At 45.2% G+C, this 25,866-nt stretch overlaps 1 protein-coding gene and 1 long non-coding RNA gene across 2 annotated transcripts in view; one reads left to right on the plus strand and one right to left on the minus strand.

Moving 5' to 3' along the window:
- Positions 1-25,866, minus strand: part of tln1 (talin 1) — a 79,017-nt gene that overhangs the window by 1,841 nt on the left and 51,310 nt on the right. The window contains exons 32-56 of the mRNA XM_086170153.1: positions 25,685-25,778; positions 25,039-25,128; positions 24,752-24,874; positions 24,520-24,663; positions 24,262-24,423; positions 22,975-23,115; positions 22,657-22,838; positions 21,806-21,938; positions 21,022-21,123; positions 20,771-20,941; positions 19,936-20,184; positions 18,836-18,955; positions 18,601-18,747; positions 17,583-17,749; positions 16,632-16,815; positions 15,354-15,479; positions 15,109-15,225; positions 14,798-14,983; positions 14,512-14,619; positions 9,403-9,508; positions 6,600-6,724; positions 6,306-6,431; positions 4,868-4,930; positions 4,600-4,782; positions 409-534 (exon numbers count right to left, since the gene is read on the minus strand). Of these exons, the coding sequence (XP_086026279.1) occupies positions 409-534; positions 4,600-4,782; positions 4,868-4,930; positions 6,306-6,431; positions 6,600-6,724; positions 9,403-9,508; positions 14,512-14,619; positions 14,798-14,983; positions 15,109-15,225; positions 15,354-15,479; positions 16,632-16,815; positions 17,583-17,749; positions 18,601-18,747; positions 18,836-18,955; positions 19,936-20,184; positions 20,771-20,941; positions 21,022-21,123; positions 21,806-21,938; positions 22,657-22,838; positions 22,975-23,115; positions 24,262-24,423; positions 24,520-24,663; positions 24,752-24,874; positions 25,039-25,128; positions 25,685-25,778 (3,475 nt within the window). The remainder of the gene's footprint in view (positions 1-408; positions 535-4,599; positions 4,783-4,867; positions 4,931-6,305; positions 6,432-6,599; positions 6,725-9,402; positions 9,509-14,511; positions 14,620-14,797; positions 14,984-15,108; positions 15,226-15,353; positions 15,480-16,631; positions 16,816-17,582; positions 17,750-18,600; positions 18,748-18,835; positions 18,956-19,935; positions 20,185-20,770; positions 20,942-21,021; positions 21,124-21,805; positions 21,939-22,656; positions 22,839-22,974; positions 23,116-24,261; positions 24,424-24,519; positions 24,664-24,751; positions 24,875-25,038; positions 25,129-25,684; positions 25,779-25,866) is intronic.
- Positions 13,197-14,549, plus strand: LOC147220662 (uncharacterized). The gene is made up of 3 exons (XR_015107908.1): positions 13,197-13,265; positions 13,902-13,958; positions 14,434-14,549. It is a non-coding gene; the product is annotated as an uncharacterized LOC147220662 (long non-coding RNA).

Raw genomic sequence — 25,866 nt, forward strand, 5'->3', positions numbered from 1 at the left:
TTGTAATTGAACTTTATCACAATATTCTTATTTTCTGTGACAGTCCTGCATGTGTGAACAAGAGGGTGAATGTTTTATATGCCGTGATGGATGAGCGACCTGTTCGGGGCGAACCCTGCCTCCCGTCACCCCGAGCGCTGGATAAATTCATTCATAATCCCCTTATTTAATAATAATAATAATTTCCAGGACCTGCTTCATCACACTTTGACACTTTATAGTTTCATTTGTATTTCTTATTCTCACTCCTTTTTTTTTGAACTGTTTATACAATTTTCTACTATCATTTATTATGGTTATGTTTTACTTGAAACTCTGGCACAACAATTTCCTTCGGGACAAATAAAGTTGTTCTTCTTCTTCTTATGAATGCATGTTTCTTTTTCTGAAACACGAGGCGTCTCTCACCTGAGCGATCCCTCCGACCATCTTGTGCTGGACCACCACGGCCGCGTCGTCCTGAGCGTCGAAGGCCGCCTTCTGCGCCGCCTTCACCAAGTTATCGGAGGCTCTCTTCACCGCGTTCCCTGCCGCCTGCGCGCAAACACACACACACACACACACACACACACACACAGCATTGGTGTTACTCTCCGCCTCATGGTATCTGATTGTTGGCGAACTAAACACAGATGCGTGGACTTAAAGGAAGGCCCCGTCCGCTGCTTTAACACAGGAAATTCGCCCCCCCAAAAAAAGCTAATAACCGAAGAATGATTAAATAATTTGTATTCAAATTAAAAGCAAAGAGGAAAGAATTTTTTTTAAGATGGTGAATTACAGACTGAACGCTGTGTAGCTCAGGGTCTGATTAGGAGAAAGTGAACCCTGACATATAAATGAGTCCGTCTGTTCGTGCAAATGAACAAATGGCGTAAATAAAATAAAATAAAATAAAATAAAATAAAATAAAATAAAAATTAAAATAAAATAAAATAAAATAAAAATAGATAAAATAATAAAAATAAAATAAAATAAATGAAAATAAAACCTAATATAATTCAGAGGATTTTTAATTTGACTTTGACGGTCTCGGCCTCGGGATGTGTTCTTCTAGACGCGTCGCGGTTGAGGATGCGAGCGCGTGGAAGAAAATCCCGCGAGTGAAATCCCGAGGGGGTGAGAACTGGTTCCATGTCACCAAAACGTAAATCACACAAATTTGATGGCCGTCACTATAAATATGCCTGATTTGTGTGTGTGTGTGTGTGTGTGTGGAGGGGAGAGAGGATGGGGGTGGGGGTGTCGGTGGAAAATTACGGGGGCAAAAAGAAAACTGAGCCGTCCATCTGGGAATCCCAGGAATGAAGAAGACTGAGGTGGAATGAGGAGGCAGAGGGAGTCGGGAGGGGGGAGAATCGTACGGCGCTGACGTCTGCGGATCCCGATCAAGTTGGCGAGGGAATGCACAAACACACCAGACTAACGGCGGCGGACGCCTCCGCTCAACTCCAGGAAAGGGAATGAGAGCTTCTTCAAAACGCTCGGCCAAAAAACCGGAACGGCTTTTTTCCCCCGCCGCGCGTCCGGGAATGGCTGTAAAAGGCAGCGAGGAGCGGCCGGGCCAGTTTCTCCCCGCAGCCAAACATTCATCTCGCCGGGCGGCTCCGGCCCAGCGAGCAGCGCTTTCTCCTTTTGCGGCTCGGCGGCCTGAAATGGGACGCCGGGCGGCTCACGCCCGAGACCCGCCGACGGATCCTCCTCCCACGGTTTATCTTGGGTCGGAATGTGGCTGTTAGTCTGGCCCTGACACATCGCATCACGCTGTGTGAGGCTCCTTCAACAGCTGGACCCCCGAGGACACATGCTTAACTGAGACACGCACACGCACGCACACACACACACACACACACACACGCAGAGTTCCCGGGGGGCCACTAGGGGGCCCTTGGTTTTGGAAGTAGGGATTCAGAAGGTTATTTTTCCTTTCCTTTCGTTTCGTTTCTTTTTTTTTTTTTTTTTTTTAAACCAACTCTTTACACACACACACACACACACACACACACTCTCTCTCTCTCTCTCTCCGTTTCCCGGGAGGGGCCCACGGGGGCCTTGGTTTTGGAAATAAGGATTCAAAAAGATTTTTTTTCTTAAATCAGCTCTATACACACACACACACACACACACACACACACTCCGCTCCCTGAGTGGGCCTTTAGGGGGCCCTTGGTTTTGGAACTAAGGATTCAAAAAGATTTCTTTTTTGAGATCAGCTCTTGACATACACACACACACGCACGCACGCACACACGCACACACGCACACACGCACACACGCACAAACACACACACACACACACACACACTGGGGGGGGGCCATGGGGGGTCCTTGGTTTTGGAAATAAGGATTCAAAAATATTTTTCTTAAAAAACAGCTCTTCACACATGCACACGCACACGCGCACACACACACACACACACACACACACACACTGCTCTGAGGGCCATCCAAAGGTTCTTGAGGAATAGTCTAATGCCTGTCTTGCATAAAAATATTTCAGTACAATAAATAACAGTTTTACTGTTCTGACCTTTACATATGTAAGTAAATATGTAGTTTCTGTCAGTTTTATTTTATGTGTGTGTTTTTTGTTACATTTCTGTTTGTTCCGGGCCTGTTTTCTGCCACTTTCCAGATGACTTTCTAATTTTTTTCAGAATTTTGTAAGCCGGCAGACTTTTCCCAGAGTCAGACAGCATTTGTAGTTAAAAGTAGAATTGTTTTTGTAGAAATGTTCACTTTTTGTAGCAGCACGCCTCTAAATAAGAGACATTTATTTCTCATTAACAGTAGGAAATGGGTATATTTGCAAAAAAAAAAACAAAACACATATAAATCTAGTGTTTCCATCCCAACTTAAATCACAAGCTACTTTTTCTGCACAAAAAGTACTTTCTTCATCCCTGCTCTCTTTCTATCCTGCACGCTCCATTAAAGCTGTTGATGTATTTTCGTTTCGCGAAACGCCGATAACTTCTTTCGACGCCTAAATCCGTGAGGGGAGCCCCTGAACACCTGGCCTGTTTGCACCTCTACCTTTTCCACCCGACACCGAACCCTTCTGCCGCGAACCAAAACAGTCTCCCGTCCGTCCGTCCGTCCGTCCGTCCCACCTGCTGCGATCAAGAAGGCATATTTTCACATTAATCAGCACTTCCAATAATTAGAGCCTTAAAAAGCTCCTGCGCAGGGGAAGAAGAGGGCGGGGGGGGGGGGGGGGGGGGGCGAATGCTGCCGCTGTAACCATAGATCGGGGCTAATGTTTCCCGTTCTGGGTGCCACGGCCGGGCTGGTGGATTGTTTCCAGAGCTCCTGAGGAGATGAATGTATGGGCATTAGTGCGGCAGCAGCTGCAGGCCCAGAAGAGGAGGAGATAAGCCACTGCTGATTGGAGGGCAGAACATGAGCCGGCCCTGGCGGGCTGATGTGCTCCTCCGCTAGCGCGCGCTGCCTTTAAAAGACTGTATTTTTGGGCCGGATGGCGTTGACAGCGGATCCTTGCGTTTTCTGTTATGTCTTGGGACGGATCGCATCGGTTACACGCAAAGGTCACGGCGACCGTCCGGTGAAATGGAGCATCCCCTTTAAATGTCACTCCTTTTGCGCGCCGAAGTCGGCGATCACGAGGAGAACGCTGATGAACGGATCGCCGATGCAGCGACGCGGGACGCCTCTTTCATATTGCTGACTGATATAATAGGGAAACCGATAAAGCGAATCATCATTCGGCCATTTATTTTTTTGCGTCTTGTCAAAATTGGAAGACGTGACGCGCCGCTCGAGCGAAAATGTAACTTGTTTGCGAGGTCTGAGGTCGCTATGGCAACTCCCGCTGATCCCTTCCTATTTATTCATTTTAGGTCGGAAACCGCTCATTTTCCGCCGGGATCAATAAAGTATTTCTGATTCTGATCGGAGACTCTGTTTCTTATTTCGGCAGGTACACCTGCATATTTAAGGAGGAGACGCTGAACAATCGCTAATGTTATTATTCATGAACAGGAGGTGCAACTGGATTAGAGGGTTGTGTGTGTGTGTGTGTGTGTGTGTGTTGATCAGTTAAGAGTATCTTCCCGTTTCTAAAGTTACAGTTTTAATCCACTGCTAGTCTGGTGTCACACAGCGCTGAAATAGATGAGATTTTTTTGCGTGTATGAAAGAGGAGACGTGTATTTATGCAACAGTTAAATGAAACGGACACACGTCGATCTGCGAGGTCGGAAAAATCCCTGCCTGAAACGCTCTGTAATTTTCCACGATTAGAGTCGGGACTCTAAATCGCAGAAAACTCGGGCGGCGGCGGGTGAAAAATTCTGGAACGAGCAGGATTTTTCTGGCATTTGTTCGGGTACCTCTGGTCGAAATTCGCCGAAAGACGTTTGCGGACGATCGGGAAGCTAAATTGCTCAAAAAAACGACAAAAAAGCGCTCGGCGCTTCAGGATACCTTTCTATAGCTATAAATATAAGCGCCTATATTTGTCAGATTAGATTGTATTACAGAAGCAGCTCCTCTTTACATCGACGCGGGCGTAAATGAGAGGTGCGGGGGCGCCGCGGCTGACGGAAACGGCGCGAGAAGGTCGGACGGGAAGCTGACCTGCAGTCTCTTCATGGTCTGGGAGTCCTGGTCCGCCTTGACCTTGCAGGCCACCAGCAGCTGAGCGGTGGAAGCCGCCACCTGCTTGGCCGACGAGATGAGCTTCTCCTCGCTGGCGTGTCCCTGGACCGCCGAGTTGGCCGCTTCGCAGAGATTGTTGGTTGCCGCGGCGACCATCCGGGCCTGAGGGGTCGACGGCATCGACGGTGAGATCGTTCACAGATAACTTTCTGGGTAGGGTTGAGAGGGAGCGGAGGGAAAGACTCACAGCGGAAATCAGGCCCTGGGACCACTGGCCGTCATCCAGGGCGTTGGCGGGGATGGCGCCCACCTAAACACACACACACACACACACACACACACACACACACACACACACACACATCTGTATCTGTTCACACATCACCAGTATTTATATATAATATTACATATTGCTCCAAAAACTAAAGGGAACGCTCCCTTTCTATCGCACTTTAAATTCACTTAAATTTTGAGTGTGACTCCAAATCCAGACCTCCATGGGTTAATATACTGCTCAAAAAAATAAAGGGAACACTTGAACAACACAATGTAACTCCAAGTTAATCACACTTGTGTGAAATCATAGTGTCCACTCAGGAAGCAACACAGATTCATTTGGACTTGTTTTAAGGACATTACATCAAAGTTGGATCAGCCTGGAGTTTGTTTTTACACTTTAATTTTGAGTGTGATTCCTAATCCAGACCTCCATGAGTTGATACAATTGATTTCCATTGATCATTTTTGTGTGATTTTGTTGTCAGCACATTCAATTGTGTAAAGAGCAAAGTATTTCATAAGAATATTTCATTCATTTAGATCTAGGATGTGTTTTTTAAGTGTTCCCTTTATTTTTTTGAGCAGTGTATATTTGATTTTCATTGATTATTTTTGTGTGATTTTTTTTTTTTGTTAGCACATTCAACTGTGTAAAGAACAAAGTATTTAATAGGAATATTTCATTCATTCAGATCTGGGATGTGTTATTTTAGTGATCCCTGTATTTTTTTGGAGCAGTGTATATTAAGAAGCTATATTCTACTTGATCTTTTCACATATATTCACTTCAAACCCCAATATCTCCGGTTCAGTAAACTCAATGCAGTGTGGACCTCGAAGGAATTTAATGAAATTAAATTCATTTTTATTCTCCCATGATGTACAGGACAATGGATTCGAATGAATAATGGGCTTTTTCCTGCAAGTTCAGACTCTGGAAATGGAGTAACTTATTCCCACCTGACGCGTAACTTGGTCGTAAATTAGGATTTTTTTTTTTATTTATAAAGTATTTTTACCTGACACGTAACTTGTTCGTAAATTATGATTTTTTTATTTATGATGTATTTTTCTCCCATTTTATTCCGAGGGATGAATAACATATTCTGTTAAGGATTATAAACGTGTTGCCATGAGATAATCGATCGGTTGTGCACGAAAACAAGCAGCTACCTTGAAATGGTAACGTAGTTTTGAACCTCCTTTTCAATAAAAAGGTGTTTACATGGAAACACGAGTGTTATCGTCAGACGGGCGACTAGACAAATCCGCCTGAAAAACACGTTTCCGTGATGCCGAAACTTCGGCGCGCCGTCGAACGACGCGTGTCGTGCTCGGTGTTTGCCTGATTTGCACAATTGTGTTCCCGGAAGAGATAAAACTCCCTCCTTTGGGTTCACGCTCACCTTGCCCTGAGCCACCAGCTCCCTCTGCGCCGCCGAGGCAGCTTTGACCAGAGCGCTGGTTGCCGCGGCGATGGACTTGGCGGCCTCCAGAATCTGCTCCTCAAAGTTCAAGCTCTCGTCCGCCTCCTGTTTAAAAAAAGAAGGCGGGGGAGAATTGCTGGCCGGGCCAAATATCTCAACTGGGTTTGTGCAGGAGGAAAACAAAAGCTGTTTTTTGTTTTGTTTTGTTTTGTTTTGCAGACACACATTCTGACCCCGAACTGAGGACTCAAGACCGATTGCTGCTGCTCTGACCTTGGGTTTGGTCCTGGGCCTCAGCTGCTCCAGTTTCTTGGCAGCTGCTTCAATAGCCGCCGCTGCTCCCAGCAGCTCGTTCTCTGCGATGACGGTGGGATCCTCGGGATCCACCCACTCTGTGCCTGCAATACACACAGAAATGCACTTTTTTTTTTTTTTTTCCCCTGAATCCAACCTATCTTACATTGAGGCTTGTATGCTAACAGTGCTGAGAGTATTTATTTGGAACAAATGTCCCCGGCCACCAGGATGCTGAGCGTTTGGTACCGGACTGCGAGGGGAGAGGAAAGTTCTTTTTATTTTTTTAAATTTTTATTCTATTTTATTTGGAAAAGTTGCCATTTCTTCCTGCGTCTCAATGCTGCAGTCAGCCAAAGGGTTCTTTTGGCAAGTAAAACGGGAGGCTAATCGTGGCTAAAATGGCCTGCACACAAGGTTTGCCACGGGTTCATCACAACGGGCAGTTCACACACACACACACACCCACACACACAGACACACAGACAGACAGACACACACACACACACACACTGTGCTACTGTCCGACAGTGGTCGCTAAAATGGCCTGCACACAGGTTTGTCACGAGTTCATCACAACAGGCAGTTCACACGCTCACACAACAGACAACACACACACACACACACACACACACACACACTGTGCCACTGTACGACAGTGGTCAGTGGCACTAAAACGGTCGGGGAGCAAAACAAAGCAGGAACTTCTTTCATTTCTTCTTGTGTGTGAAATGGTTTTCAAAATTGCGTATTAAATCCGTATTAAAACCCTTTTCTTAAGGAGGACAAGGGTGAACCTCGGGGTCAGCAATAGCTCGGCCAGGTAAAATTGCAAAATATAAATGAACCGCAGGTGGTATCAGGATGCGGCGTGTCCACCGTGTGTGGTTATGGGTGGGGAAATAAAAAAAAAATGCAATTTTTAATTTGAATTATAGCGCTTTGATTTATTCATTTCACTGGGGGAAAATGTGCCGGAAAAATCCTTCGCGCTACGACTTCCTCCTGGCGTGAACACATCTTTGCTTGTCGCCACAACTCCCCGACATCGTTTGTTTACGTATTCCCTCATGCTAAATCCACGCGTTCACGTACGCGTCCCTGCTACACGAGGTGCCAACCTGATAACGGTCTCGCTCGCATTCAGACGCCGAGGGCGAAGTCGCTGCTGGAGCTGCCCGTCAAACGGGGCTTGTTGTTGAGATTTCCGATGACGCGCTCTCCAGATTTATATATTAAAAGCTGCATTTAACACACGACTCATGTTTGAATTACTAAACGTAACCTGACTCATCTGCATTCTCTTATTACTTTTTAAAAAAAAATGATTGGTGGGCTTCAATCATCGAAACGGCACGGTAAAATCAGGAACATTATTTCATATCTATCTTTATGCGTTTATAGAGTGAAAGACCTCTCTATTTCTGTTTTTACACACAGAACTATGAATGCAGATGTAACTTATAGACGTGGATTTGATGACTGAGTGCGGGTGTGAGTGAGAGAGTAAACATTTGTGTGTGTGTGTGTTGGCGGGCGCGCAGGCATGTGTGTGTATGGGTGTCGTGCACGGGGAAGAGATTTGAAATTGATAGCGTGATTAGATCAAACCCGACTGATCCCGGATCCAGCACATCAATCACGGGCCTGTCGACTCCCGAGAGCCTCCGGACTCCCATTTGTGTCGGATGACTGCCAGGGCTCATTTGTAAGGAGTTCAAAATATCAGGCACTTCTATTTAAGACGAGCCTTGTGCTCATCCCAAAGGCAGCGCACATCGCTCTACGCCTTTTCTGATACCGCCACAAAAATCCAACGCTTCCTTAGCTGGGTTAATTCTTTGGAGCGGGCGAGAACCGATACGTGGCAAAGAAACGGATTTCTGATCTTACAATGACAGTGTACCGTATTTTCCGCACTATAAGGTGCACCTAAAAGCTGTTATCTTCGCAAAAAGCGACAGTTATAATCCGGTGCGCCTTATATATGGATGGATATTGAGCCGCAAGAGGTCTCGCAACTACGGGAAGCGGCCGCCGACTCCATTTTCTCCCGTGGAAGAAGTAGCGCGCGGTGCATGCTGGGATAGATGACTGTGCAAAGCATGCATTTTCATTTCCATTTCCATTTGTGTGTGTGTGTGTGTGTGTGTGTGTAAAGACCCCAAAACGTCTCCTTTCAAGAGACACGCTTACGACGCAGAGTTTAAACTCAAGGCTATCAGTCAAGCAGCAGATCACGGGAATAGAGCAGCAGTGAGAGAATTCAACATTGACGAATCAATGCTGCAGAAGTTGAGGAAGCAACAAGATGATCTGCGGCGAGTAAAGAAGACTAAACAGAGTTTCCGAGGGAACAAAGCGAGATGGCTACAGTTAGAGGACAAACACGCAAACTTAACATCAATGAATTTAGAGGCGGTCCTTCTCCGTGCTGTCGTTTTAAGAAAACACTTTGAGCTGTGACAAGCTAGCGGTACGTACGGTACCGTGGTGTGAATGTACTAACCTGTTTTGGGAGTGAACAGAGTTGTCAGAACGTTGGTTTGTATTCTATAAATAAAGTTTGACTGACTTATCTGACTGTTTTGTTGACATTCCCTTTAGCGCAGCTCCATTTAGTAGATGCATAACGCATCCCTAACTACTACTGTAGCTTCTATTCTATGCGCCTTATAATGCAGTGCGCCTTATAGTGCGGAAAATCCAGTAATCAAATTCATAAAATAGGTGATGTTTGGATCTTCAAGCTGGGGTTTTTCGAAGTATTTCAAAGTGTTACCTTTCATGGCCTCGGCTGCCTGGATGAGTTCTGTGACGGACCCGGCCACCCGCTTGGAGTAAGTGGCCAGTTGCTGCTTCATATCATGAGAAGGCTTCTGGATGACCTAAGAATGAAGAATAAATGGTATTTAACAACTTTCTAAGTGCGATCCTTCATGCACCTTATTGTTCTATCGCTCTCTTGTTAAGAACAACTGGCAAACAACTCAAAATCGGGGCGTGGAACAAGAAAACGTCGATGTTCACAGCTGTTAGCAAACACGCTACAAGTAAGAGGAATGATTTATCCACAAAACCAGCAGGCGGTGGATTCTCTTGACAAAGCGTAGCATCATTACTCTGAATTATAGATTGCGCAATGCACAGCGGGTCATTAATGCCACACAACTCCATTAATAATTGAAAACACAGTACACATATGGAAGTGTGCAGTTAGCTTTAGCAATCAATCTTCCAGCCACAATAGACGTATGTCTAGAATGATGAGAGATCCAAATATAGAGGACGGCTACAGTAGCGATGATTTAACGCGTCAGAATGTGGTTCGCCACATCTGTTGCACAAGCCTTTCTATATAAGTGATATCCTGTGATTTCCACTATTGAGTCAATGAGACCTGACGTTGTGTTTCTGGAGGGCTGTCCATCTGCAGGATACACCCTTTTCCCGCACGCAGAGTCGAGCGGCAACGCGTAATTACGCTCATCCTGGTTCGTAAGTGCAGAAACTCGCATTGAACTGTAACAGCGGGGGGGAGAAATTAGACGAGGAAGGCCTATTCATAGATCGTAATGAAAGGCCCCCTTTCATAATTCAATTAAAAGAATGGCGGACCGGCTTGATTGGCAGCTGAGATGTGTATTTTAGTTTCAGTCGCCGTCCTCAAACTGTCCCGGGTGGACATGCAGTATTCAGGTTGGAGCAGTGTGCGACAGGTGCAGGGCATTAACAAGGCTCAGCCTAGCTCAAGATTATTCTGATGTGTTGTCATGAAAAGATAGAGGCGAGAACGCAACGGCACAGGAACGCAGGCAGCCAGCCAAACGCCAACACAAACACATCATATACCACACACACACACACACACACACACACACACATATGCGTACACTATTACCTGAGCCCTGATCAGTAATGTTGCAGAAGCAAAAAAAAGTGTGGAGTTTTCCCCATTAGAAAACCGCAAAAAAAAAAAAAAAAACCGTTACTTATCCATTCCGGTGAATTTATCTCTGACGTAACGTGGCTTAAAGGCAAGTCGTCGCGGCAACGCATGTCTGCGAGATGTCAGCGAAAAACAAACGGCGTTACCGGGTAACATGGCGAGCGGGTCAAGAGGTAGTGCCGGGTTTCCGAAAGAGAACGGCGAGGGGACGAGCAGGACGAGCAGGACGCTTGTTCATCCGGCAGCGGGAACGCCGGCTCGGATCACAGCTATAAAAAGTCCTGTGTTCAAGCTGCGTGGGAATGTTTCTTTGATATTTTACACTTTGGCGGGTTTGGAATCTCATGACAGAAAATACATGTTAATGTGTAGAAAAAAAAATGAAATAAAATAAAAATACGGCACGCGATCACGGTAGCTGTTAAGTTACTGCACTGACTGCACTGTGTTCTGGTCTGAAAATATGAAAAAAGGCTTTGTTTTGGTAGAAATATGATCGTATTAATGGTTGGATGAATATTTTTCTTAATACAAAGAAAAAAAAAATCTAAACAGGAGATTTCACTTATAATGATTCAAATCTTGGCAAGTGCAAGAAGTGGCATTCCGGGTAAATATTAATAATACATTTAAAATATTATTACATTAATACATTTTATCAATAGATTTAAAATAGAAATAAAATAACAAAAACGGCACGCGATCACGGTAGCTGTTAAGATACTGCACACGCCTCACTGTGTTCTGGTCTGAAAATATGAAAAAAGGCTTTGTTTTGGTAGAAATATGATCGTATTAATGGTTGGATGAATATTTTTCTTAATACAAAGAAAAAAAAAATCTAAACGGGAGTTTTCACTTGTAATAATTCAAATCTCGGCAAGTGCAAGAAGTGGCATTCCGGGTAAATATTAATAATACATTTTATTAGTTAAGGTGCCTCACTCAAGGATATGCACAAAATACAGATTGACGATAAAAATGAACACACTAAAAATAAAAATAAAAATAAAAATAAAAATAAATAAATAAAAATTGACAGAGCAGTTGGAGTCGGCCACTTTAAACAGAAGGGATGGATCCAGTCGTTTAAGAACTAAACTATGAACAATTCAAACCTCTTTTTAGCTCAAACTAATATCACACTGGATTTTTATTCTTAACTTCTATCTAAAGGTGTGTTCTCGCCCTCCCACGTTAAGGTAAAGGTGGAATTATTTGACGAATAAATCAAGGATAACCATGAAAATACAAAAAATATGGTCAATTCTGATGTTTTTCCAAGTCTTTTCTTGTGGTTGTGTGTTTGTTAAAGGTAATCTCATGAATGTTTTGTATGTGTGTCTGCAAACACGACATTGGCACAAAAATGACTTGAATGCACGCCGCAAGCAAAAGCAGTTTTGAAGCAAATCAGTCAACATATGCGGAGTCACTGCTTTCAAAGTCGGATTAAATATTTCTCTTCCTGTTATTGGATTATGACGGCGATGCAGCTGATTTTTGATGCATTGTCGGAGTTGCGAAAATAAAAGAATCATACCGCTATTTTGGAGGTTTGGGAAATGTTTTTAGGGGAAGCAAAAAAAAAGCTCGGAGCCTCGAACGTGACGCGACAGTTTAAGCGCATCTGGCTCAGCGATTTAATTCTCCTTTGCCGAAAAAGGCTGATTTGGCAAATCGATGGACCAACCCCAAAGAAAAAGAAGTGATTAGCTTATAAAGTGCAAAACGATGTGAAGTTTCAATGTCCAATCCCAGCCCTTTTCTGTTTTAATTTGGATTGAGATCCATAAATAACTTTCAATAATACATTATCAGGTGATACATTCGAATCGTGTGCATAAAGATTGTTTTCTTCGTCTGGCCAATCTCATTGAATCATTTATCAGACGACTAAATCCAGCAGAAAATAAAGAAGGGCGGATAAAAAACTGTGTCAATAGTTTCCCCAATTTTAGCTATATTCTTGCCTATCAAAAATGTGTCCATTTTTGGACAAAATCTCAAAGGAAATTTCCAGTTTCTTTTGGCATTTTTAAGCAAATTCTTCTTTTTTTTTGGGGGGGGGGGTGACTTTCATGATACTTGGGGAATAAAAAAATCCCAAATTGATTTAAAGCATATTTGTGTGATCACAGCAAAAAAATTCAATTAAATTTTCTGCGGCCAACGGCAGTGGAATTTTGAAAATGTCATATTATGGTCCTTCTGGATCCCGTCCGATCATAATACAGCGTATCACACCTAGTGAAGTCATAAATTCTTTGAGTCAATCTTCGAGTGTCCTGTTGAGGAACAAATATTGCCTGCTATTACTTCTCTTCTCCAACCACCTCCCATCGTTCACCCCGCTACCTTTTTATATCGTCTATCAAAGTGTGCCGATGGAGTCCGTAACTTGACCCCGCTGGGTTTTATAAGCTGTTTTTCCAAAGGCAGCTGCTGATAAATCTGCCAACATGCTGCCGCACTCTTCTCATCGGAATCATAAACCGAAGCACGTCAATGCCACTCCACACGTGCGCGGGTTAGTCGTGACACGTACTCACCGGCTTGCGCCGACATCAGCGAGCCGCAAGATTTAAAAGGAGCATTGAAAGAGTGGTGGGAGAAAAGGAAAGGAAAGGGAAGTCAAAAATATGACAGCTGAAATGAGACGACGGAGCCGAGGAACGCGAGCTTTGGGTGAAACGGTAAATTAGTTTAGATTGGATAAAATAGATGGGGATAAATACCGAAATTATTTAAAAGAAAGTACTTATGATAACGCTACATTTGTTATCGCTTGTAGAAGCAAATGAAACAGAAACCAAATCGGAGGTCAGAAGTAAAAACCATGTTGACATCATCCAGATTTATACCGAGGACTTCACGGTTTTGCTTTTTTCACCCGCATATTGCAATTTTGAATAATGTGTGTGTGCGTGCATGAATCACCATAGAAAGTCAGTCACGTCTACTACTATTTAAACTAAATGCACATTTTCACTCCACCTTAGCCAGTAAATGATGTTTCTCCAAGGGTTTTCGACATCAGCTTATCCTAAGATAGGAATACCTCGACCTGCGGGTTTCATTCGTTCCATCACTGATTTGTTACTCCATTTGTTCAAACATTAAAATTAAATTTCCTCATTTTTGGAAGTTTTTGTTACTTGCTTTTAAATAAGAAAAATGTACTTTGTAAATAACAAGTCTTCCTCTCCTTTGGGCTTTTCCCTTCAGGGGTCGAAACAGCGAATCAACCTTCTCCTTCTAACCTCTGTATCCTCCTCTGCCTTCATATCCTCCCTCACCACGTCCATAAATCTTCTCTTTGGTTCTTCTAGACCTCCTGCCTGGCAGCTCCAATTCCAGCATCCTCTGTACACGACCCAACCATCTCAGTACGTCTTAATAAATAACAAGTAATGCATGAAAAAATAAAAACGAATGTAAAGAAATAAAACAGGATCTGGCGAAGATGCCCGGCGTGTTGGACGAGGTTTGGGCAGTTTTTCATTTAACGCTCTGTCCCTTAACTTAGCCACTACACACTTAAAGCTACAATATATTGCAAAAATTTAACCTGAACCCGGTGTTACACTTTTTGGCTACACTTAAATGAGCGAATGTCAACATTCCCACCATCTGCTGCAACAAATCCCCGTAAAAGTCCCATGTCTTCTCACATCCCGCTCTTAAATCAGATCTCAGCTCGTATTACAAAGGAAAAAAAAAATTAAAAATTCGACTTAGCGACGGCTCATATCTCGGCGAACTCGTTCGTCGATAAGCTCGCGAGTCAAGGTCCCACTGTTTCGTTTTTCTACCGAACCTGGAAGGTGTCAGTTGGTTCTTTTTTTTGTCCGAAATGTTTAGTTTTGTTCCAGAGTGACCTGTCGTCCAAACCCCCGAGTGTTGCGACTGAGACGGATTGCGTGAGCGGCGATGTCTTACCACCAACACGTGCTCCAGCAGACCCAGATACCCATTCGCGCATTCGTTGCCGTAACGCAGAGCTCTCATCCTGACGTCCTTGTTGACCTCCGGGTGGTAAGCGGCTTGCTGGAAGACACAGGCGACCCAACATTTCAACGGAAGACGGCATCGCCGGACAAAAAGGGCCTGGAAACGGCGTTGATGTGTCTGCCGCGGGTTCCTCGAGCTCTCAGAGGGTCAAAAACCAGGAAGTTGTGATTTTCCCGGCAAGCCTTCCGAAGACCCGCCGTGTATAATAAGGTACCTTGCAGGAATGAAGCATATCAGCGATGGCCCTTCTGCTGAGGTTGGCGGTGGCGATGATGTCCTCCTGACGGCAAGAGTTGCCCGCGGCCACCGCCTTTGCTGTCGCCATGGTGATTCCTTTAGTCATGCGAATGAACTCCTCGGGCGTCGTCGTCTTGGCCGGTGGCTCTGAGCTTTCGAAGACCTTCGGGGGGGGGGGGGGGGCGCACACACAACCTCCATCTTACGATCAATCGGAAGCTAGCTGCTGAGAAGAGCCCCAACACATTTATTCAAAACGCAGGAAGAGACACCGACGACACAACTCACAGCCAGCTCCTGTCGGATGTGCTCGATGGTGGCCTCCAAAGCTCTGGTGCCCTTGGTGGCCTCGTCCTCCACGGCTTTGACCGTCTTCAGGAGCGAGGTGACGTTCGTGACCATCACCTGAGGAAGATCGCATGGCGATCAGACCGATTCCTTGCAGGCGTTGTTGACACGTTTCGTGTTTTCAGACAATTAACATTCGTAAATAAACGCACACGTCCGCTGTCACTTCTGGGTTTCGCGTTTACCTTAGCGGAGTTCTTGAGCTGCAGCATGCTGGGGTCGTCGTGAGGTTTGCCTGCCGCCGCCTTGGTGGTGCTGATGAGGTTCCCCAAAGCTTTGGCCACATCCTTCACAGCGTTGATCAGGACCACCTGTGTGGACGGCAGCGTGGACGGTGAGAGCGGCAGAGCTTCTCGGCGCACCGTCAGGCTGGTATTCTACGCTCAAATGGACGCTTACACGGCCCACGTGCAAACGTAATACAGGAACACCTTGACTGAGGAGTTTCTTTGCTCAAATATGAAATCCCCATTGATATGAATCGAGAGGCTGTCAATCTGTTCCAGGCCCTCGCTTTTGTTGCATGTTTTTAAATGAGAAAAATGTACAGGACAGTCTCAGAAAATTAGACTATGGTGATAAGGTTCTTTATTTTCTGTAATGCCATTGGAAAAAAAAAAAAAAAAAAAAAAAAAACTTTTTCATGATATTCTAATATTTTGAGATAGGATTTTTGACTTTTCTTAAGATGTAAGCCATAATCACCAATATTCAAATAATATAAGGCTTGCAATATTTCAGTTGATTTGTTATGAATCCAGAATATATGAATTTTTTGTTTTTGTAACTGCATTACAGAAGATAAAGAACTTTATCACAATATTCTAATTTTCTGAGACAGTCCTGTACTTTATGAATAACAAATACTGTATAGAATAACTGGCTACGCACTGAATGCTACAATGCATTGCAAAATGTAACTTGCGCGCTTTGCGAGACTTAAAGGCTAAACTTCATTCAGCAACAGAGTGAATGCCGCTCCTCTTTCTAAAACGATCAAACCCTTCCTGACCGGCTTTAGATGCTTCACTTGGTGACGTTCCCGCCGTCCGCTACACCAAATCCCCGTAAATGTCTCCTGCCTTCTCACAGATGATGCTCTCGGTCACGGCGTATCACCAACTTCTCCATCTTTTCATGGACAAGTCGACAACTTGTACACCTCCCTTGTGTTTTTCCATGATTTTAAGCTAGGCTACCTTGCTACTTTTTTTTTTTTTCCCCACGGATCGGCGTCAAAAGCTCATCCCGCTCACTCGGAACTCAGATTTCAGTTTGCATCGCAAAGCAATAAAATCCACCGAGCGACGTCTCCTATGTCAAAAAACTCCTAAGTCAAGTTTCCACGGTACCTCTGTTTACAGACCCCACGTTCCTCAAAAACCTTCATAGAGTAGATTCATGTTTACTCTGGAGGGTAACTAGGATATTTTTAACCCGTCGCACCACCATGACGCCCGTACCTGTGTCTCCGGGTCTTCGGAGCCCAGGCTGGCAGCTCCCTGTTTGACAACGTCGGCCAGTTTGGTGATGGTGGTCACGGAGGACTGGGCGGCCTGGGCCAGCTTCTCCTGGCTGGCTCCGGCTCCAGACACCAGCAGCTTGGTGTCCTCCACCAGAGCCTTGGCGGTCTTCAGGATGCACTCCCTGCGCGCACAGAGCTCACGGCGTCAGTGACTATCACCGAAACTCAAAGAAGTCACAAAGACATTAGCGGCGTGAAGCTGGATGAGATCAGCCTGGCTTCATCTCCTGACTGAAGAAGGTTATCTAAAATGCCGTCATTTCCGAACGATAAGCCGCGACTTTTCACGTAAACGACGATGCGGCTAATATTTGGACTTTGGGTGGGGGACGCTAACAAGCTTCACGCCGCTAAGGCTATTTACTGCGCTGATGCTTGAGCTGCCCCAGATCAGGTTAGGCACCAAGTTAGGCTATGCAGTGTGTGTGTGTGTGTGTGTGTGCGTATGTGTACATCTTTGTCCTAAAAAAAAAACAAACAAACAAAAAAAAAAAAAAAACAACTTACTGTTCTGTATATTTCCTGTGCATCTTGTATTGGCAAGTGTTATTTGCAGTGCTTATGTCCTCTATTGTAAGTTGCTTTGGATAAAAGTGTCTGCAAAATGTAATGTGATGTAAAACGTTTATCTTCGTCACATCGGACCGATGAAATGACCGGGAAATTCTGAGTCCGTTCAGCTCCGACACCGAAGAAGACGACTTTGACGGTTTTAGTGCGCAGGAGGAAGCCCGAGATAGCGATCGGCTAGCAGGTGCGGCTTATATTGAGGTGCGCTCAATAGTCCGGAAATTACAGTACCCGGATCATCTTCATGTCGATAAATCGCTGCCAATAAATCGCCGTTTTTTTTGGGGAGACGATGCACTTTGAAGCGTCGCCGAAGTACCTGTGGTCGGCGAACGTCTCCGAGTTCTCTCTGTTCAGAGTGCCGGCGGTGGCAAACATGATGGTGGTGTCCAGGTCGGCGATGATGCCCGCCACGGCGCTGGCTGCCGTGATGCAGGCCTGGGTGCCTCGGTTGCCGGCCTGGAGGGACGCCAGCACGTGGGAAACCTGCGAGAAGACGGACCGAAGGACATCAGCCTCTGGGGAAACCTCTCCTGCTTACTCCGCTGAAAACCGATTCAATGCTCCGATTGCTTTACAGCATTAATATAATGTAAAGCAGGGGTGGGCAAAGTACGGCCCGCGGGCCACATCCGGCCCGTTGGTCTTTGTAATCCGGCCCGCCAAAGATTGGATCCATCGAATGGCCGGATCAATGAATGCGGAAGCTCAAACAGGGGATATTTACATTTTTGGAGCTACTTGAGATCACTTGAGAATTTTCCTAAGCTGAATGACACCGGTTGGCTTCGTGATTTAGCCTTTACTGCGGACATACCGACGCACATGTATGAGTTGGACGTGAAGCTACAAGGGAAAAAAACGGTTTGTTTATGAAATGCAAGCAGACATCGGCACCCTCAAAACCGAGCTGGTTCCATTTTCAATGCAAATGTCAGACAATGTTCAGACAAATGTCAGGGGAGTTTGATATGTCCTGTTAACAGATGTTTTTTTTTTTTTTTACATGTATCGTATCTTGTATTGTGCTGACCCGGCCCGTCTTGTCAAATTTTACCAGTCAATGCGGCCCCTCAGCCAAAAAGTTTGCCCACCCCTGATGTGAAGGCTCCACCCGCTTAACCTTTGAATGCAGACAAACAGCTTACATGCAAACTGCAGTTGATTTGGGGCGAAAATAATAAATGTCCTGACAGACATCATGTCAGAATGCCTTCTCCCACCTTTAAACTTTAGCCTTGCACGTGACCCATACCGCTCATTTCCCGTAACCATCCAGTTATCACGGTACTGTCGACGGATACGCGAGACATGAAGTTCGCCGGTTGTGACCTGACCTTCTCGGACACTTTGCGGGCGCTTTCAATCAACTCTTTTTTGGTGAAGGAGTCGTTGGGGCTGCATTGCAGAGCTCCGGCTTTGGTCACCAGGCCCGTGCAGGTGAAACCCAGTTCCCCGACCTGCTTCTTTATGTGCGAACCAATCTGGTGAAAGCAGGGAGGGATCGTATTAGGGAAAAAAAATAACATTCCTGTGACGTCTGCCTGATCTGGAACAGCCGGCTGCGTTCACCTCATCATTCTCGGCAGTGATGGCCGCATATTTGGCCTCGTTCGCCAAATTTCCGAACTCGTTCGTCAGCTGATTGGCCAGTCCTCCCAGATCATCGGGGTTGGTGTTAGACTTAGTCACCTGGAGAGACAAGGAACCACATTAGGTTGTCCTCGTTTTGATTTAAAAAAAATCATCATGAAGTCATGTTTTTTATAAATCATACATGAGGTTGATATTGTTTGCAGATGACATTGTGATCTGTAGTTGGAGAGAACAGGTTGGGGAACATCTAGAGGTGGAGGTATGCTCTGGTAAGGAGAGGAGTGAAGGTTAGTCACAGTAAGATAGATGTGTGTGAATGAAGAGCCCGGGTGGAGCGGTGGGGCTGCAGGAAGTGGAGATCAAGAAGTTGGAGGGTTTCAAGTACAGTCCAGAACAAAGAGGTAAATAAACAGGTTGGAAAAGGGGTACTTTTAGTGGTACATAGTGCCACAAGTGGTACATAGTACTCAGGGGTACTATGAGATAGAAGACCATCAGCCAGAATGAAAGGAAAAGGTGGACAAGACCGGCGATGCTGTATGGACTAGAAACAGGGACGACGATGAACGGACGGTAGGCAGAACTGGAGGTCGTGGAGATGAAGATTTTTGAGGTTCTCTTTGGGAGTGACCAGGATGGACAGGATCATGTTAGATGTTTTGGAGAGAAGGTCAGAGAAGCCAGACCGAGATGGTTCAGTCATGTACAGAGGAGAGATTTGGTCAATATTTGGTAGACGGATGCTGGAATTGGATGTCTGGAGGAAGACCAAAGAGAAGATTTATGGACGTAGTGAGAGGATATGAAGGTAGTTGGTGTGAGAGGAGGATCCAGAGAACAGGGTTAGATGGAGAAGGTTGATTCGCTGTGAAGGGAAAAGACGAAAGGAAGAGAAGAAGTCACACAACTTCAGGTTTGGAAATAAAGTAACAATTTTCCGTCCAGTCTACTAATCCCTTATATATTTCTGTTGTCATCTATCTCAAGGAAGACAGTGATTTCAATTTCCTATCTTGACCAAGTGATACTTATCAAAAGAGCGAGATTTATTGTTGAGTAAATTCTGCCTGGCTTACCATCTCCTGCACAGTGACAGCGATGGCCTTGGCCGTCTTGACCATCGTAGTCTGGTAGTCCACGAAGGTGCCCTCAGCCTCAAACGCCGGCGCGTCTTCCATTTTGTTAATGGCGTCGTTGATGGAGTCCACCATCCCGCCCACTGCGCCCGCCGCGCTGGCCGCTTCCGCCAGGGTGACGCCGAGGTCGTCCACGGCCTCCTTCATCATCTGCACCGACTCCTCCAGAGCCTCCTGCATGTGTGCCGCCTGGACAGGAAAATAAAAGTTAACATTGGTAATATATTTATATAAAACAAAACCAGACGGTAGTAAGCAATTGCAAGGATGATCAATGCAAAACTAGAAAAAATAATTTTAGATAAAATCCTAATCATCAAAATGATATTTTTCAAGGGAAGAGGTTTTTGTGTTTTGGGTGTATTTAAAAAAAAAAAAAAAAAAAAAAAAAAAAGATATTTATCAGTGTACTGAGTTGGCACTCAGTTTCCACTTCCTTAAAACATACGCAAAAATAACATTAGCTACAGCTGCTAAGGTGCAAAATGGTCACGGCTGCATTTTTAAATGAGATTTAATCAATCAATGCCATCACTCTATATAAGATTTAACGTTTTGAATCATCACAATTGCCGCTACCCAATTAACTTGGTTAATGATCCCGTATTAAAATACATTAACGGCACCCGGCCTTTCATCACTTTAACGGCCATCGAGTTATATTCCATTTATTTGATAGGACCGCTGTGGGTTGGGGTCGGATGACTGATATATGAGATCGTCTCCGCACAGCGACCGAAGCTTGGCAGGACGTGCTAAGTGGCAGCGGGACTACCTTGGGATTTCCCCCGGCCTCCTTGGCCGTGTACAGCATCTGCAGGGCGGACTCGGTCAGGGTTTTGGTCTGGTCTAAGACAGCCATCTGCTGTTGGCTGCTGAGGATCTTGGACGCCGTGCCGATGGCCGCCATAATCAGGGGCTTGAAGTAGCTGGCCATCTGAGAAACCTGGTGAAGGAGTCGGACGCGGCGCGGTGAAGCTTCTGCCATGTTTTACGACACGGAAAAGCCCGAGGCGCGCGTTTTACCTTGTGTCCCAGCTGGGAGGCCTCGGAGCGAGCGGCCACGGCTACCGGCTCGATCAGGTTGCTGATCTCGTGGACGGAGGCGGCCATCTGCTCGTGAAGCGCCTGAAACAAACACAAAAATAACATTCGATAACATCGCTCACATTAAAAAAAAAGTTTGACCAAAAAAGGCAAATATACTTTTATTTCATTTCACGCGACTACAATTTTTAGGAACCTTACTTTCTAGGTACATTGACTATAGGATATCGATAAAATCACCTGCTCAAAACCAAAGAATCATACTAAAAGCCAAGACTAATGAATAAATGATACTGGAAGATTTTTTTTTAATGAGTTGTTTGCGTCCATCGCATGGCGGAAAATGGGACATTTTGCGATCAGTTTCCCTCCGACAAGGAGGCGACTGCATATTAAATATCTGAGATCGAACCCATATCTGGTTTACAGAGACGGATAATATTCAGATTTAACTAGCTAAAGTCTGAGAATGTAGAGATAAAAGTACAAAGAAAAACCAGTAATTATGATTAAAAATAATGATATATATATACATATATTTAGAATTGTATAATTATATCATTTCATAAATATATAATTTAAAAAATTAATTGAATATTTGGGAAATGATTGATTAAATGATGCAGGTTAGAATTAACTCCAAGCTGTGAATTAAAAGGAGGTCAAGAGTAAAACATTTCAAACCGATCCCTAAGTCCTTCTTAATTGGATCCGTTCGACTCCGATCCAGCTGGGTCGTCACAACACCGGCATCTCGGGTTACCTCCATGGAGATGTCGTCTCGGGGTTCCAGCTGCTGGCTGATGGCTGCCAGAGATGCCTGGTCCACGTTACGGATGCAGCCGTTCAACACCTCGATGGCATCGTCACACTCCCTCTGGCCGGGAGCCTTTTCTCTGCAGTGACCAACATGTAGGGCATACATGTTTCTGATACAGGTTTCTGATTTTTTTTTCCTCGGCGTCTCCATCATGTGCTGGTGTTACTACTTTGTTGTATTTTCACCTGAGGCTCATAAGTTTCCGATTTTTCAAATGTAGGGGTATCTCGATTGGTTGACCGAGCTTAGATCGGACAAAGATGTTTTAGTGGTGGAGGAAGTTAGGAAGTTAACTTACACACTTAATGCTACAACGTATTGCTAAATGTAACTCGCACATGATGCTGCACTTTATCGCTAAACCTAATACAGCAATAGAATGAATGCCGCTCCTCTTTTTAAAACATGACTCTTCCGACGCCTCATCTATTGACTTTCCCGCCATCGACTGCACCGAATCCCCAAAAATGTCTTCTCACGGATGACGTTCTCGGTAGCGGTATCTCACCGTCAACAACTACCTCATGTCATCACAGACGAGTTTACAAGTCGTGCATCTCGCTCATGTTTTTCCATGATTTTAGCTCGGCTACCTTGAGGCGGTACGACTTTTTCTTCACTGACACGTAACTCGGGTATTGGCTCGTATCATAAAGCAAAAAACGACTCAAGAAAACCTAGGTGGGAGATTTTTTGGTAATGGATTTAGAGATCCTGTGCGATTGTGTGGCAGAGCGAGGATATCGTCAATCAGGATAAGCGACAAGCTACATTTAGCTTCCCGGTTAGCGCACCTCATGTTGGTGATGAGTTTCTTGATGGAGTCGGACACGGTCCTGGAGTGTCCGGCCAGGACCGACCACTTCGGGGGGTCTTTGGGGTTCACGGCCAGAGAGCGAGCCGTCTGGATCAGACCAGTCGAGCTCTCCAGCATGGTCTTTGCTGCTGCAACAATGGGCTCCATGGCCGCGTGACCCTGAGGACAGCGACAGGATGAAGTTTAGTAATAATCGACGACGAGACCTTTATCGTTAGCCTTCCTGCAAAATCCCTATCTAACCTGTGCTTCTTTTGGATGTTTGGAATACAGCGGATGGAGAGCGAGCACCTACCTCAGGGCTGATCTGGGCAGGGATGCTGGCAAACTCGGGGTTGGAAGCGAAAGCTGTCAGGTTGTCCACGGCTTCTATCAGGGGACCGGTGGCAGCTTTACATTTCTCTCTGTTCTCCTGGTTAAAGGCTCCGTCCAAAGCCTGCAGAGAGGAATATCGTCAGGCCGATGGTGCGGACGAGGCCGTCACGATCCCGAATTGAAATTCCACTCGGACCCAAAGGATTACTGTCTTCTGCAGCTCTCAAGAACTGCGTTCAGATCATTTTAAGTCATTGTCAATTTCTCCACATGCATTGGACATACAGAGACGTTTCTTTTACAATCCTGCGGTGACATGAAATTAGCAAAATAATAATAGGGTGGAGTTTAAACAGTAATTGCACTATTACCATAATTTCCGGACGATACGCTGCTACTTTTTTCATACCCTTTGAACACTGCGTCTTAAACAATGACGCGGCTGATTTATGGATTTTTTTTTGGGCCAACAAAACTTTTAGCTTCGTTACATCGAACCAATAAAATAAAATTGTGAAGCTGTTCAATTCTGACACAAAAGAAGAGGATTTTAATGGTTTTAGTGCAGAGCCGAAGATCGAGATAGCGACCAGCTGGAGTAGGACAAAGCATGGATAGAAAATGGATGGCTTCATGGACCGTTTTTACTTTATTTATTATTATTTTTTATTAATATTTTTATAATTAATTATTTTATAATAATTATTAATTGTTTTAATTATTACTTATTTTTTTAATTGATTATTAATCTCGTTCATCAGCCGTGTTACGGGCACTGTTTGGAAAAAAAACATTTCCAGTATGTATTTGTGGATGATACCGGTATGTATTCAATTAAATTAAAAAAAAAAAAAAAAAAACATAAGGATTGTTTTTGTGTAAATATCTAATTTTACAACGGCTTATAGACAAGTGCCACCTATATATGTAAACATATTTATTCATTTTTTGCCGGTGCGGCTTATACTCATTCAGGCGTGCTCAATAGTTTGGAAATTACAGTACATTAATCAGTAAACCTTAAACTATAAGGTGTAAAGTACAAACTGCACGCAGATACAAACTGCTGGTCAGGTGACATTTGACGGCACAACAAATATTTTAAAATGATTTCCTCTAACAGGAGTGTGCAGCTGTTTACTTCTCAGGAACTCAAAAAAGAAAAAAAAAAAAAAAAAAAAAAACACTTAAAATGACATTTCACGAATCCCACCAAGTAAAATCTGCACTGACTGGATGATGAGTAGCAAAGAATCACACGACAGACCTTTATGGACTTGACCAGGTTGGCTGTGGTGTTGGCGACCTCTTTGGCCGACTGGACAAACTGTCTCTTGGCGACGGGGTTGGGGGTTTTGGAGGAGGCCAAGCGGCAGGCGTTACACAGCGCCGAGGTGTGTTTGGCTACGATGGTGGCTGCAGAGAGCACCTGGTCGGAGGGGCAACCAAAAAACATCCATCCACATCGTGCCTCACTCATTTAGAAGATCACTTGTGAATACGCCGCGGGGAGGGCGGTGCGTACTTGTGACTGGGTGCAGGCCGGATCCACCAGGTTCTGGCAAGCCATCTGGATGGACTGGTTAGCCCGGGCGAATTGAGCAGGATCCACCAGGCCTTTCTGGCCCGCCGTGCTGTTGGGGTCGGACACTCCCACCAGATAGGCGGCCTGGAAAATGAACGGATCCCGACTCAGCGGCCGACTTCCGATCGGGTTTTCGCCCGGACTCGGTAGATGAGGCCCGCCTGATTCTTACCTGTGCCGCCGCTTCGGTCAGACCGCAGAGGGCTTTGGAGCCGCCGCTGACCGAATCGCCAAACTCCGGGAGGTTGGAGTTCTTGGCGTTGTGGGAAATGCCGGCCATCGACTCACCGAGGACCTTTAGAAAGGAAGCGGAGTTGGGAATCTCACTCAGGAAAAATGAGGAAGTAAAAACCGCTGGCACGACCGTGATACCGAATAGATAATAGCGATTGGCTGCTGGTTACCAGATGAACAACAATAAGGGGCGCATTTTGCAGAAGTGTAAAACAGCGGTCGCACCTTGGAATTTTCCATGACGCTGTCGATGCAGTCAAAGTAGGAGAGGTCGTTGACGGCTTCGGTCGGGTTCTCCAGCATCCCTCTCACCGACTGAACACACGGAAGCAAACGCAAATACATTTGGTTTCTTTATTTCCAAGTGATTTCATCACCTGTGGTCAAACTCGGGCAGAACCGCGGGGGAAAAACTCCGCCAGCTGCTTTGAACTCGAAGCGATAACGCGAACGCGCGGCGACCTCACTTTAACACAGACGGCCTTCAAAAAGGTGCAGGGCAAAGATCTGCAGGTTAACTTTCCCTTATCCTAATGTTTCTGAGCCCTCTCGCTACCGCTGGAGAATCACTTATCATGGAGACGGGATAAAATAAAACAAAAGTTACGAAATGTGAGCGTGAGAAGGATAGCATTTCAGGAGAATTTGAAAGCAGAAATGCTAAATTAGCTTTTCCCACATGAGACAGGGGGAGTTCACAGACTCCCAGACTGTTGCCAAACCTCTCAGTCTTCATAAGGCGGACAAAAATTTATTGGAGACGTTGGCGAATACGGAACACATTTAGCTTTCGGGGGCCGAACGCAGGAAGATCGAGGAATAAACCTAAACGGACACGTGCGGAGATGTCACTGAGAAAACGCTGCGGTACCTCCAGTTCCCGCAGAGCGTTGTCGCACTCCTTCTGCCCCGGTGCCTGCTGAGTGCACATAGTGATGAGCTGATTGATGCTATCTGTGACGGCCCTGTGGAGGACAAAGGAACGGACGTCAAAAGGCAGGTATGTCGTAAAAATAGACCGGGAAAAATGTCGAGCGGCCGGTAGGAATGTTA

Source organism: Fistularia commersonii, chromosome 23 (assembly GCF_037954325.1).
Source record: "Fistularia commersonii isolate RoL2024-O1a breed Wild chromosome 23, RoL_Fcom_v1.0, whole genome shotgun sequence".
Lineage (NCBI taxonomy): Eukaryota > Metazoa > Chordata > Actinopteri > Syngnathiformes > Fistulariidae > Fistularia > Fistularia commersonii.